Genomic DNA, 14,330 nt, shown 5'->3' with positions numbered 1-14,330 from the left:
TAGAAGTATCATAAGGAAAGCCACCATAAGGAAAGCATTATGTATGTATGTGTATATGTATTAACTTGCTAATAAAACAGTGCTTAAAGAGAAGTAAATAAAAATTGAAAAGCCTTAAAATCAGAAAACTAGGTAAGGATGTAGAGTATCTGTTATTATTACTAATAGTGTGCCATGGTCCTACCACAGCCTGGATTCCCCGAGACTGGGAAGGGATATCAGCAAAAGGAACATTGTGTTTGACCACCAGATGAATTTCACACAAATGGCCAGTTCCGAATAGTTCAAGCCCTGTTTATTATTATTTCAAAACAACAACAACAACAGCAAAAATTAAAAGAACACCCACTAGGATTAACCTCTGGTAAAAACAATTTTTTTTCTTTCATCTTTTACATCAAAACAATTTTAAACTGAAAACAATGCTCAGTATTTTGTTAGCTTGGCTAAATATTGAGCCAGGCTTATCTTGTCATTACAAAGCAAAAAGGTGATAAACATAGGCATGCATTATCAGGAACAACAAAATCATTCAAAACTTAATGAAGCATATTTATAGAAGTGGGGGTGATTTGCCATAAACTGCTTGCATACAGTTAGCCTGTATTTTTCTGACTGTTCCCTTGTCCTATAAAAAGGTCCTGCATGCCTAAGCCTTCCTTTAAGAAACCTGAGAAGAATCAGTTCCCACAGAATTTTAGAGGGGAATATTGAAGACGAAAGCGGGATTTCTGGGAATGATCGTATCTGTCCCATGAGTGACTGACAAAGTGAAACTGAAAACCACCAAGAGAATCATCAAACATATGAGAGAAAAGAGAGTCTTCAGGCCAAGTGGTCCTAGAAGTATTCGGCACTGTTTTGAGGTCTCCTGATCTTTGACAAGTGAGAGACAATCTCCACAGGCTTTGACTCTTGGAGATCCATTGAGCAATTGTATATGCTGATTTGAAACTATACCACATGGCTTCCAACAATAGTTGGTACTGGAATTTTTATACTGATTATTACCTGAGCAGCGATTGCTTTCTCCAAATCATCCCGTTTCTTCATCAAAGCTTGCAGACTACTTAAGTGATCCCTGTCGTCTGACCTCAGGGAGTTCTCACGAGCCACCATCCAGCTCTCAACCTGTTCACAGTTCCCTCGGAACAACTATGGTGGGGGGGGGGTGTGAGTAGGTAAAATCAGAGCCATGAATATGATATTTTACAAGGGCCAAGGAAATAATTGTATCCCTCCTCATTGGTAATGACACAAAGCTGGTTTCTCTCACAAAACATTCTTTTAATTAATCTTAAATATACTGTCCCTTTACTTTTTGCACCAAACATACCTTATATGTTTTATAAGCTATAGCAAATGTAGTAAATGTGAGGATGTGGTCTCATATGGTATATAACTACTGACTGACTCACCTTTTTCTCTGCCCTTACCTCTTAAAATTTAAGACAGAATCTTAGGTAGCTTAGGATGACATCAAACTCAGTATGCATGAACTACTGAGATTTTCAATGTGTCTAACCTTCGGCTGGTTACTTCTTTATAACTTGGTCAAATATTACTTACAGGTGTGTCTGATAGTTTCATACCCTTCACTCATTGTGATCACCCCCTCTTCTTTATCCTCAAAGCAATCATACATTCTATTTTATTAGTAAACATCTCCTATGTTAGAATAATCTGTACTTTTTATATGAAGAAACACACTCTGATGATATTTGTAATACTAGAACCTACACACAGCAGTTCTTAATGAAAACAAGTCCTTCAGTTAATTACTTAATGGTAATTAATGATAATCGTCCCATTCATGTATAAGGCTGATTACTGTCTTCTTTTGCTCTCTCCTTAAAAAAAGCTTTTGATTTTGAAAATTTCACGTATTTATTATTGTTAGTATGGCATCTCTGTGTCTGTGTGTGTGACAGAGAGGGTGTGTGTATGAGGATTCCATAGTGTGCACATGAATGTCAGTGACAACTTGGAGTCAGCTCTTCCCTCTACATGTGTTCTGGAATGCAATTCAGGTCATAGGCTTGTTCAACAAATACCTTTACCCAATGAGCTATTTTTTAGGCACTTGTTTGTCTGCTTTAACAGAAACAAGAGCATAGAACATAAGGATGCTTGGTCTACAACACTAAGTACAGTGGGAAACAATCAAGGGAAACTGGTGTTTACAGCTCACAGAGCCTAATGCAGCAAGTGCCCTCAATCAGCCTATAAAACCACTCTCAAGGAATGGTGACTAAACCCCAACTATCCAGAAGATGCTATACCTGAAGTTCTAAGCACTGGTCTAGCATCTTCTTGCGGTTTTCCCAACCCTTCTCCAACTCGTCTCTCTTTAATTTAATATCATGAAGAGTGTTTTCAATTTCATAGCTGTTACGGTGGCCTCTGTCTATAAGTTCTGTGCCAAAGTCCTCTAAGGCCTGGAAGGTGGGGTCCTCTGCCTTCATGTCATCATGATGTTCCTGTGGGGAAAGAAGGAAAGGTGCTGGTAACACAGTAGGAACTTCTGAAGTGAGGAGTTTTATATCAGTGATTAGTAGCTCTACCTGGTGTCGCTCCAGCAGGATCTCTGTGCCAGTTAAGTCCTCAGCCAGCTCAGGTGATGATATTACGCCACCAATGCCTTTCATCCAATTCTCCAGATCACTGTAGAAGTAAATGTATTAGGATCAATTATAGCTATCCTAATTCTTCTCTGCCCCCATCAGAAAGAAAACACGTCCCCAACTTGTTTCCTGGCAATGCCTAGTATATAACAGGTACTTTATAGAAGCTTTCTTAGTTGGCCTGTTTACTCCACATTCCATTGAGCAACTGTATTTTAGAACTTGAAGCACTAAACCTATGTTTTTCTCTGTGCCTCCCTGGAGATGACGCTTGGACATAGTCCCCACAACCCAGCAGTGAATAACATGTGTACCCAGGCTATTCCCAAGGACTTTACACAGGGCAGTGTGTAGAAACTGCCCATGCTGCCTGGTGAATATCAGCCTTTTGAGCTGTACCTGGCTTTGCTGAGGAAGAGGAAGAATTTATGGGCCTCATTCAGACCTTCCTTTCGATCATTTGTAAGATCTTGTAGGGTAGCCCAGGCCTCGTTCAGCTCTGTTTTCTGCTTCTGCAGGTCCTCAGTGGCATCTGGGTGGGAGTCACAGAGACGCTCTGCTGTCTCCCCCAGTGTGGTCACCTGGATAAAGAGAAGCCTTCTGATAACCACATTGTAGTTTCTGAACTGGGCAAAATTGCCTTCGCTTTTTTTTTTTTTTTTTTTTTTAAGTTAGAAGGAAGAGGAGATGAGTGACCCTGATCCTCAGTGGTACATCAATTGTGGAACCCCCTGGGTCTTTATTCTTCATATGAAGATATTCTTTGTGCTCTGCATGATGATGCTAAGCTATAGGTTGCCTCCAATGTATCCAATATCTAGACATAGTCTGACTCTAGTGGATATGGCTATTCATTTTTTCCACATTCGTTTTCACAATTGGCCAGAAGTCTAATTTATTTGACATTCTCAAAAGAGGTAAAGGGATATAAATCATTCATTTAGACAATAAAAGTTCAATATAATTTTTCCTATGGTCATGGGGGCATGATATTTTAATGTTTTTCCCCTGAGGAAGAGTGTACAGAAATTAGTAAAATGCAAGATTTAAAAAGTATATAAGAATAATGGTTTTGGCAAGAGAACCAAAGAAAGGCACACTGCTACAGGCATAAACTTGAAGAAAGCATTAAGGAAGGTTGAAAAATGTCTCGCCTTTTCTCCCAGGGGAATGATGTCTCTCTCAAAGACCTCATGTTGTCTCTGGAGGGCCTGGACGCTGAGCAGATCAGAACCAGGGTCAGCAGCACTAAGAGCCCGGCATTTCTTATCAATCTGCTCCTTGATGTCATCTGCTTCTCTGGAACACAAAAGTGTGAAGAATGCAAGGATAATGATGGACCTTAGAAGGCTGGCTCACAAGGAAATCACTACTACCACCCTCTTCAGCACCCTTCTTATCCTTGTGATATACTGGCATCTAGGCTGCTTGGATCTAGAGGCATAGATGTTGTTATTATTTCCATTCTATGTATCAGAAAATAGGAGTTTAAAGATTTCTCAAGATGCTGTCCCTGCCAGATGGCGGAGCCCAAGTTTGAACCTGGTACACTGACTACAGAGCCTCATGGTTAAACAATACTTTTCCCACCTTTGCACCGTAAGCTGTTCTAAACAGGAGAATACATAAACAGAAAAAAAAATAGACTTGTGATATATGCTGCCATTTACCTTCATATATATATATATATATATATATATATATATATATATATATATATTACTTTTTATTTACTCTTCTCCCATCACGAATGCAGCTTCCCCTCCCTCCACTCCTCACAGCCACCCCACCTCCCTTCTCTCTCAAGATCTACTTCTCCAACATTTTCCTTCGAAATTGAGCAGGCCTCCCAGTGTTAGTGACCATTCTTTTTTTTTTTTTTTTAATTTTATATAACCATGTCCATTTAAATGAAAACAAACATTTATAGACAATATTTGGGAATTTGGGCATCGTTCTTTCCAAACTACTTCCTGCTGGTAAGGGACGCTCTCATGGGGGATTCGAAGAAGATTCAGAAATCCTGGCTGTAGTCTGCAAGGCTGCTTTGCCCAGCTGTTTTGAATGTAGGATCACCTGGTACTCTGTTTCAGGCAACCATTCTTAATCTACTCCTGCTACCTTTCTAATGCTTCATTCTCATACCCACAGCTATACTAAGAACATAATGATGTAAGCCAAATCTATCCTTCAAACTTGATTCTCTGTGATAGAATCATATCTATATTCCAATTATGTGCCATGCCTAATTGAATCTTGAACTTTGTCATCTTGGAGGACCCAGTGTGTCAGGTGAGGAAAATTTGCTGAAAAAAAAATCTTGTCTGTTAGTAAACTGTCTCTTTTTGAGGAAGAGGGTTGTTTGAGTTCTTCTCCATAGTGACTAGACTTAAGGGCCCTGTGAAGGGGCTACAGCATAGCAGTATCTCCTAAGTGTTAAGATGCTTACCTGTGAAACATCTCAACAGCATGGGCGCTGCTTAGGAGCTGATGCTGTTCATCTGCCAGCCTCTTCAAGGAATGCCAGCGGGTGTTCAATTCCTTAAAGAAGTAGACATGTGGATTTAGTCAGAGAGCTAGCTCAGACAGCTTAGTGTGGGCATGTCACCTCCTGCTTTCCTGGTAGTACTTCAGAATACACATGGTTCTGCTTCTCTCTCGCATAATTTTAGATATGCCACAGAGGAAGGGATTTCCTTTCTTCCCAACTGATGTTACATACAGGACTGTTGGTTCTAGGGCAACTCTAAGTTCCTATTGTCACAAAAGGTACATTAGAATCTCCAAAAATAGACTTAAAAGCATTGACTTGTTAGTTGGATGTCAGCACATTTATTGAGGCAAAAAACTTTAGAGCTAATAGCCTTTTCAATGCCTTGCTAGCTTCCTGTAGGATAAAAACACAGTGTTTTCATATCTTTTCCTTCTATGTTCAATTCCAGGAAAACTATCATAAGAAAGAGGAAGAGAAGTCATTCTTACTGGTTTATGAAAACCAAGATTACAATCTTTGCAATAAATGTTCATCATACGTATAATAGACACAATGCAAAGAACCCCCTCCCCATCTCTAAAAATGATGGGAGAGACATTTATGTTCTCCATTATGCTTATCAAAACCATTCTTTTCCGGTAAACTTCCTTGACTAACCTCTTCCCACAATCACTGATCTCTTGTGTGTTCTAACTTTGCTTTCTTATATCTGAGCACAGAATATTTGGTGTGGTAGGTAATAAGAGGTTGGTGAGTATAGATCAATTTTAAAGGATTTCAGGCCAATAAAAAATGCACATAGTTTAAAACTTCAACATAAACTATCTAATTTTGGATAACACCAGAAGATTGGAATTTTATGATCCATTTGATGGAACATAGTAATACAAGTTAAAAGGAAATTTAAATGTTGTTTTATTCAATTACTGAGTTTCTCAGTAATTTTTACAATGAACACATAAACAGGTGAGAGCCAAGACTAAATCCAACTTTCCTGATTTCCAATGCAAATCTTTTAAACTTTCTTTTTCTGTGTGTGTGTGTGTGTGTGCATGTGAGTGTACATGTGCATATGCAAACACACACATGTACATTTGCAGGCCACAGATTGTTATGGGTGTCTTCAATTACTCCCCACCTTAGTTTTCTGAGACAGGATCTTTCACTGAACCCAGAGCTCATCAAGCTCTGGGAGTATCTTGTCTTCTCCCACCATCTCTTAGTGTTAGGACTAAAATCATGTTCTTTAGTGCTTGGTTGTTAAATGCATTCTGAGGAACCAAAATTAGGTCTTTATGATTTGTTCAATACATCCTTTTTTTTTTTAACCAAGGGAACATCTCTGTAATCTCTATACATCCTAATACTGCCTCCTGAAGCTAAATATGAACTTATTGTCTCAGATTTTTTGTTTTGTTCTTCACACTCCAAAATTGTGTGAGAACACAGAAGACATCTGGAAAATGTCACTAAGTAAATATGCTCTACTGAAGTTCTCTGAAACAATAAAAATGGCTGGACTATTTGGTCTGTTCCCACTGGTCTTTTCTAAAACCAGTTTCACACAGCCTTTACATTCTAGTCTTTAGAATATGAAATTGAATCAACCAATGTAAAATGAGGACTCCAGAGCCAATCCTAGCATTGAGGAGGAATGGAGGGAACGTTTGATTACCTGTCGTATGTGAGCACCTTCTGGTGTTAGAAGATCTTCAAACAGCAGTTCATCTGCCACCTTGTTGATATCCTTTAGCCGAGGCTCATTGCTCTTCAGATCCTGGATAAGAACATTTATTCAAAATATTACAAATCTTTTTCTTCAACCTTCCATCCATGCCTTCTACCTGTGCCTACATTTAGCTAAATGTTACTAAAGCAAATGGTTAATATCATTTGTTATATATATGTACTGTTCTCTCAGTTGTCATAGCACTGTGCCCTTAAACACTCTAATAACAAACAGCCATCCAAGACTTTCCAGAACCATCATTTACTTGGAATCTGAAGCATATCTATTCACTTTTAATTCCTTAACTTATTTTCCATGTATTAACTTATATTATCAAAACATTTTATATCTCAAGTATACGTCTACATGCCAATATATATGTTTATCTCCACGAGGAGAATAACAAAAGGAAAAGACAGGAAGAAAGCAGACTTATACCTTGTGCTATTTGAGATAATAGAATAAATATGAGTGAAGAAATATTGATGAATTGTTCTCAGGAGGTAAATAGTAATTTTATGGCCATGAAGTCAGGCCCCTTCTCTTCCCACCTCAACTGATGCTTCATATTTTGAGTCCACGTGAGTCCTGTGACACCCTGTCTCAGTCTAGGATTCAGCTGTACAGTATGTCACAGGGAAAATTTGAAGAATCATGGGGTGGGGGTGTCTCTGCACTCCCTAGCAGATTTTGGAAAGCCAGGAAATGAGGCTGAAAAGTTAAATTGACTAGTTTCAGATATCTTGTTTTCTAGTTATTAATAACAAGTTGAGGTGTTAAATGTGGAGGTCTCAAAAGAACATGGAGAATATTTAACAAATATGAAACAAACACATCCAAAATAGACATCTTAGCACAGTCCCCTCACTTACCCTCTGAAATTCATCAAACTTCTTCTGCAGCTCCCAGACATCCTCCAGTTCTACCCCAGTATTCTCTGCCTTTTTCTCTTGGATCCACTCCAGCATGTCTCCTGCCTCATAGGCCAGCAGAAATTCATTGTAACGTTGCAGCAGGCGACGCCTTCGCTCCTCTGCCCGATCCAGGAGGGAGTTGTACCTGAGTGGAGCAATTAAGAAGGGAAAATAATGGATTGAAAAACATAGAAAGCACATGTCTTTGTTGCATGGATGTGGATCATTTGGGTATATGCCTATGATGGGGATTGCCGGGTCCTGTGGTAAACTAATTCCCATTTACCTGAGGAACTACCATAATAATCTCCAAAAGGGCTGTATGAGTTTGCACTCCCACCAGCAGTGGAGTGTTCCCCATTCTCCACATCCTCTCCAGCATGAGTTGTCATTGGTGTTTCTAATTTTAGCCATTCTGGCAGGAGTAAGATGGTATCTCAAAGTTGCTTTGATTTGCATTTCCCTGATAGTTAAGGATGTTGAGCACTTTCTTAAGTGTCTTTCAGCCTTTTTGATTTCCTCTATTGAGAATTCTTTCTTCAGTTCTGTACCCCACTTTTTAATAGGGTTATTTGGTGTTTTGTTGACAGTTTCTTGAGTTATTTGTATATTTTGGAGATCAACCCTTTGTCAGATGTAGGATTGGTGAAAATCTTTTCTCATTCTGTGGGGGCATTTGGTCTTGTCCACTGTGTCCTTTGCCTTACAAAAGCTTCTAAGTTTGAGGAGGTCCCATTTATTAATTGTTGATTTCAGTGTCTGTGCTCCTGGAGTTATGTTCAGGAAGCGGTCTCCTATGTGCTCAACTAGAGAAGGTTTACATGGCAGCTAGATATGAAAGAGTATGCACATTCTTAAGATTGTCTGCAGACTTAGACGGAAGCTGGCTGAGGGGTTGGAAGAAATGGCTCCATTGTCTAACACTGAGACAATTAAGGCTTCTGGATTTCCTTTCTTCGTATACAAACTAAAGCATGTGAAGGATAAAGAGTGTGAAAGAGTGGGGACTGTAAGAGGAAAGCAGGGAGTAACTGCCAAGGCCCATCAGTGCCTCCATCCTGTGAACTTACAAGTTCTCTATCTGCTGCTGGCATTGGGGGATGTTGATTGGCTCTTCTCGTCGATGCTGTGGGAACCCTGGTAGCTCATCAGGGTCCAGTTTCCTGACATAGACCGCTGGCACAAAGCCCTGGTGATCATCAGCTTCTACCTTCCACCAGTCCTAAAGGGAGGGCAGATTAACATTCCTTCTTTAATCTGTTGAAAAGTCAAAAACCATAGAGGTTTGAATTCTCACAACAATACTCAGAAGCAGGAACTGCTGACTGATAAGGGGTAAGAATCACTCACAGATGGATGGTACATAATCCCCATACAATGATGACTAATTTATACACCATCATAGAGTCCTCATCTAGTACCTTTTGGAAACAGAAGCAGACACCCACAGCTAAATGCTGAGCTGAACTGGAATCCAGATGCAGAGAGGGAGGACAAGACCAGGCTACAGAAACCTACAGAGACAGGTTACCTGAACAAGGAGGAGCCCCCAGACTGATAGTTGGGAATCCAGCATGGGACTGACTCAGACCCCCTGCACATGGGTCCCAGTTAGAAGGCCTGGGCAGTCTAAGGGACCTCTGACAATGGAACCAGGATGTATCCCTGGTGCACAAAAGGACTTTGGGAGCATATTCCCCATGGAGGGATACTCCCTTAACCTAGAGGCAAGAGGGAGGGCCTAGTCCCTACTCCAAATGACTTGACAGATTTTGTTGACCCCTCCTAGAAGGCATCACCCTCCCTGTGGAATGGGGAATGGGATGGGAGGGTGGCCAGTGGCGGGGGGGGGTCATGGGAGGAGGGAGAGAGGGAGGGAGAGGGAACTGGGATCAATATGTAAAATAAGAAAAAAAAGATTAAAAATAAATAAAAGTGTTGAGGAGGAGTTGCAGAAATTGCAGAGGTCAGCCCTGAAAACAATGACTCTGATGTCAGATGGGTGTGGTGGTGAAAAGCACATGAGGGACCACTTGGCTTCTTAGGAATCAGCTTGCCTTCTTGGGAGTGAGCTCTGTGTCTGACAACAATGTATAAGAACTGATTGCCCACATTCCACTTCCAAGGTACTAATATGTATCAATTTCGCTGAAATTCAGTAGTGCAAATTCTTTTAATGGTGGAGCGCTAGCCACTTTGAAGTCCAGTTTAAGAGAAAGTGCTGTGAAATGTGATCCAGGCAAAGAGGAGGTGGGGCTTCCCTTAGATTTTCTGATAAGAAGACATCTGTCATCTCAAAAACATTCACTTGTCTTAAATAAATGTAACAAAAACAAAAATTCTCCTCTTTTCTTACTACAAACTTTAGGAGAGTGAGTAATTACATGCTAAAAGTATTTTTATAAGGAACACATACTGTACAATTCCATTCATTGTTCTAACACTGGCTTTATAAGCAAGTAAGAATTCAAGTCATTAGAAAATAAATTCCTCCTTCTTCCTTCTCTCTTCCTTTCCTTTCCTCCTTCCCTCCCTCCTCCCCCTCTCCCTTCCTTTTTCCCTTCCCTTTCTCCTTCCCTTTCTTCCCTCTCTTCATACCTTCCTTTTTCTTTCTTCTTAAGCATGATATATCTCTATGTTGCTCAGGCAGAACTCAAACTTTTGTGCTCAATAGATTCTTGTGCCTGAGCCTTCCAATGCCTGAGTGCCCATTGTCTTTCACCAGGCTTCTCCTAACCCTAAAGACAATGCTTTATTCACTAGGGATCATCACAGAAGAGGAACAAGCAAGGATGTGTTAAGAAAAGAACAATTTAATTCTGTAAATAAGTAACAATATAAGGCTGTTCAACCTTTATATATCTTCAAGTTAACTCTCTAAGTTTTTTTTTTTTGATTCACTGTTTCATTAATGCTAAAATTAATAAATTATTTAAGAAAAAAAGGTTAAATGTTGGGCATTAAAACACCTATCTGAGTCAGGCAGTGGTAGTGCCCAACTTTCATCCCAGAATTTTGGAGGCAGCGGCAGGTGGACCTTTGTGAGTTCAAGGTCAGTATGGTCTACAAGGCAAGTTCTAGGACAGTGAAGGTTAAGAGAGAAACCCTGTCTTGAAAAAACAAGCACCCCAGAACACACACATACACAAAAACAACCAACCATCCAAACAAACAAGTGAACAAACATACTCTAGCTATCTGGTGGAGTCAGGAGAAAGCTGTAGGAGACCCATGTTGTAGATTATAAGAAAGTTCAAGAAAAATCACCTTGTTGATGGAACTGAGCAGAGTTAAGACATCGTTCTTCTTCATGCTGACCTCTCGACGGCTGCGGGCCTCAAAGTCATATAAAGCTATGACCCTAGCTTCTAGACCAGACTCATCCACTGGTGCTGCCTGCTGTTGCTGGGGGAAACAAACAAACAAACCAGATGTCAGTTGCACACTGGAAGTCTTTCCCTGTACAGCTCATAGTGGTGGGCAGTTCCCAGGACCTCCCAGGAGAGGGCAGATGGAATTCTGATGTGGCTGCTGGGTCTCACAGTGGTGATCCTCCGGGATGCTGCACCACTGAAGCACCTATCAGAGAGCTGGAAGATTGGAAAATACAAACACAGTCACCAGTACATAGGCATTCTGTCAGAAGCATAGAGTGTGTCAGGCTACTGTTTTCTAGTGGCAAGGGCAACAGCAGATGACATAGCAACATTATTTCTTTACATCTATAGTGAGGGATGAGTACTGTCAGAACACAGTCCTTCTCACCTGGCAGGCTTCAGCCTGATCCCTCAGAGCCTTTATGCTGTTCCCAAATGCATTGAGATCCACCAGGAAGGCCTCATGTTTCTTGAGAAGAGCCTGCATATATAGATGGAAAGATGATTAGGGCAAATGTCAGAGAAGCAGCAAGAATGTCAAGGAGGTGCTTCAGCAACTATTGTTAATGGATTATGTGATTGAGTTCAATTGCTTACTTTTATATTGGAAAATTTCTTTTCATATCACATTTGCAAGACTCACGGACATATCAGTAAATAAGAGAATAACAAGAATAACACTTTCAATGTATTTTCTCAAATCAAAGTTAACTAAGATTTACACACACTTTTTTTTTTTTTTTTTGAGACAGGGTTTCTCTATATTGCTTTGGAGGTTGTTCTGGAACTTGCTCTGTAGATGAGGCCTGCCTCTGCCTCCTGAGTGCTGGGATTAAAGGCATGCACCACCAATGTCTGATGATTTACACACATTTTAACCACAACATATCTTGGGTCTTCATTGTGATTCTTCAGACAGACTGTATCATGGGACTACTTGAGAGATAAGTCTAGTACTAAGATACCATTCTAATGACCCTACTTTGTATTGATGTTGCCCTTTCAGTTTATTGGGTTGTAGTTTTAACTATCTGCAGATTTAAATGAATCCTAAGTTTGATAAATCTCCTCTGGACCATGGCCATTGCATCCCACCTTACCCCAGCTGCTTCTTCATCAACTCCATAGTTTTTGTTGTCTACAATTGGTTCTTTCTCTTTAATCCATGCTTCTGCTTCATGCAGATCTGCCAGGTACTGTTGGAGCTGGACATTGGCCTTGAGATCATTCTCCCGTCGAACAGCTCGAGCATGGAGAGACTCCATATTTTTGTTCAAGCTCTCAACCCTAGATGCTATGTCTTCTGCAGCAAAGTGTCCTATGGAGTAAATATAGGCAAGGTGAGTATGACCCTCATTCATAGCTGCCACATTCTAATCCTCATCACACCTTGGAGGCAAGAAGATGATGCTCAATTTAGTGAGAATTACAACAGAATTTTTGGAGTTGGATTGTCTTAAGTGAGATTAAGCAGTAATAGTTAGGGGGCAGATCTATGTATGTAATGACGAGTGAGCTGTATAAGCTAAGAAATACAGACACAACAAAACACCCAGGAGTGCTCTAAGACTCTGAGGTTAAAAACCATTTCTTCTATAGATTCAACAGGACTTGCAGATCTCCATTCTCCCTTAAAAGCAGAAAACAGGTCAATATGGAAAGTATAACTTTTTTTTCAGAGAATTAATGAAAGGAAAGGAAAAGAAAAAGATGAAACATTCCCTAATAATATTGTAGTATATGCCCTGGATTGGATAGTTTGAGGTTCTATGCTATGAAACTAATCCAAACTAAACCTAAGTTGATGAGATAGAGGATGGAAAATTCAAGAATTAGAACATGAGAGACAGAGAACACAAGAGATAGGGTCTTTATAGAATTGAGGCTTCAAAGACATTCTGCAAAGTTCCTTAGGATGTCTGACTGATAAGTCATGTGTATACATGCAAAGAGATGGATGATGAGAAATGGTGTGAAGGCAGCCATCATACAGTCCTTAGGATTCATCTAAATGTGCAGATAGTTAAAACTACAACCCAATAAACTGTCAGGGCAACATCAATACAAAGTAGGGTCATTAGAATGATATCTTAGTACTAGACTTATCTCTCAAGTAGTCCCATGATACAGTCTGTCTGAAGAATCACAATGAAGACCCAAGAAGCTCTATGGATGTCATACTGAACAAACAAATATGAATATTATTGATAAAGAGGAAAGGTTAAAAAGTCTGGAAAAGAAGAATCGTGGCAAAAAGTGAATGACGTCAGACTTCACATCAGAAACTGCAACTCTGAGGGCAACATACTTGCATCTTTAAGGCTTAAGGAACATACTTTGATATGTAATGAAAATACACTGGAAAAAAATGAATGTAAAATAAACTGAGACATGCACGTGAACAGAAGCAAAGGGATTTATGGTTAGCTGGTCATACTACAAAGGACTGCCAAAGAAAGTTCATCAAGTAGAAGGAAAGTAGTGCAGATGGTAATCCCAATCAGCACAAAGGAGCAAGGAATAGCAGAAGAGGTCAATACATGGAGAGAACATTCTTCTTTCTCAATATTCTTCAAAACTAATTGTAAATTATAGTCATAACATTGAAAGAGTTATAATATATCAAAATTAAAATGTGTAACAGTAGGAAAAAGAGGAAAATGGAAGAATGCATGGAAGGATGTTTGATTACATATGAAATGCTATACTACTCGAGGTTAAAATGTCATAAATTAAAATAGATGTTTTAATTCCTAGAATATTAGCTCCCAATGCTTTGTCTTCAGAATACCTATAAAAACTTAAACAATGTGGAGTATCCCTATTAAGTTGCCATACATATGATTGTATTTATCAATAGTCTCCATGTAAGAAGTTAAATGTGAAATTTTGAGGTAAAAACTAATTAAAAGACAAGCAAAATGATTACATTAGGAAACATTGAGTAGATTTCAGAAAAAGGAATATTTATGGGAACAAAAATGGATAATTCATCTTGTAGAAATTACCAGAAATTACCAGAAATTGACCAGAAAGACAAATTCATCAGCTATATTTGTATATAATAATAAACTTCAAAACATTATAAAGGAAAAATTGATGAGCACATAATAAGAAATAGAAAAATAACAACACCTATAGTCAGATTTAGAGAAACAAAAGAATTACTTTCTATGTCAAGATAAAATTCAA

The 14,330-nt window shown here is 39.4% G+C and overlaps 1 protein-coding gene across 1 annotated transcript in view; it reads right to left on the bottom strand.

Annotated features, from left to right (window-relative positions):
- Spta1 (spectrin alpha, erythrocytic 1) overlaps positions 1-14,330 on the bottom strand; it is a 66,885-nt gene that overhangs the window by 29,885 nt on the left and 22,670 nt on the right. Inside the window, exons 19-30 of the mRNA XM_051186364.1 lie at positions 12,239-12,456; positions 11,527-11,619; positions 11,029-11,166; positions 8,832-8,983; positions 7,720-7,906; positions 6,794-6,895; positions 5,074-5,165; positions 3,779-3,923; positions 3,024-3,205; positions 2,565-2,664; positions 2,283-2,480; positions 1,012-1,155 (exon numbers count right to left, since the gene is read on the bottom strand). Of these exons, the coding sequence (XP_051042321.1) occupies positions 1,012-1,155; positions 2,283-2,480; positions 2,565-2,664; positions 3,024-3,205; positions 3,779-3,923; positions 5,074-5,165; positions 6,794-6,895; positions 7,720-7,906; positions 8,832-8,983; positions 11,029-11,166; positions 11,527-11,619; positions 12,239-12,456 (1,751 nt within the window). The remainder of the gene's footprint in view (positions 1-1,011; positions 1,156-2,282; positions 2,481-2,564; positions 2,665-3,023; positions 3,206-3,778; positions 3,924-5,073; positions 5,166-6,793; positions 6,896-7,719; positions 7,907-8,831; positions 8,984-11,028; positions 11,167-11,526; positions 11,620-12,238; positions 12,457-14,330) is intronic.

The sequence above is a fragment of the Phodopus roborovskii genome, unplaced genomic scaffold (genome assembly GCF_943737965.1).
Source record: "Phodopus roborovskii unplaced genomic scaffold, PHOROB, whole genome shotgun sequence".
Taxonomy (NCBI): Eukaryota; Metazoa; Chordata; class Mammalia; order Rodentia; family Cricetidae; genus Phodopus; species Phodopus roborovskii.
The sequence above is the reverse complement of the archived record's forward strand: the minus strand, read 5'-3'. Positions and strand labels throughout refer to the sequence as shown.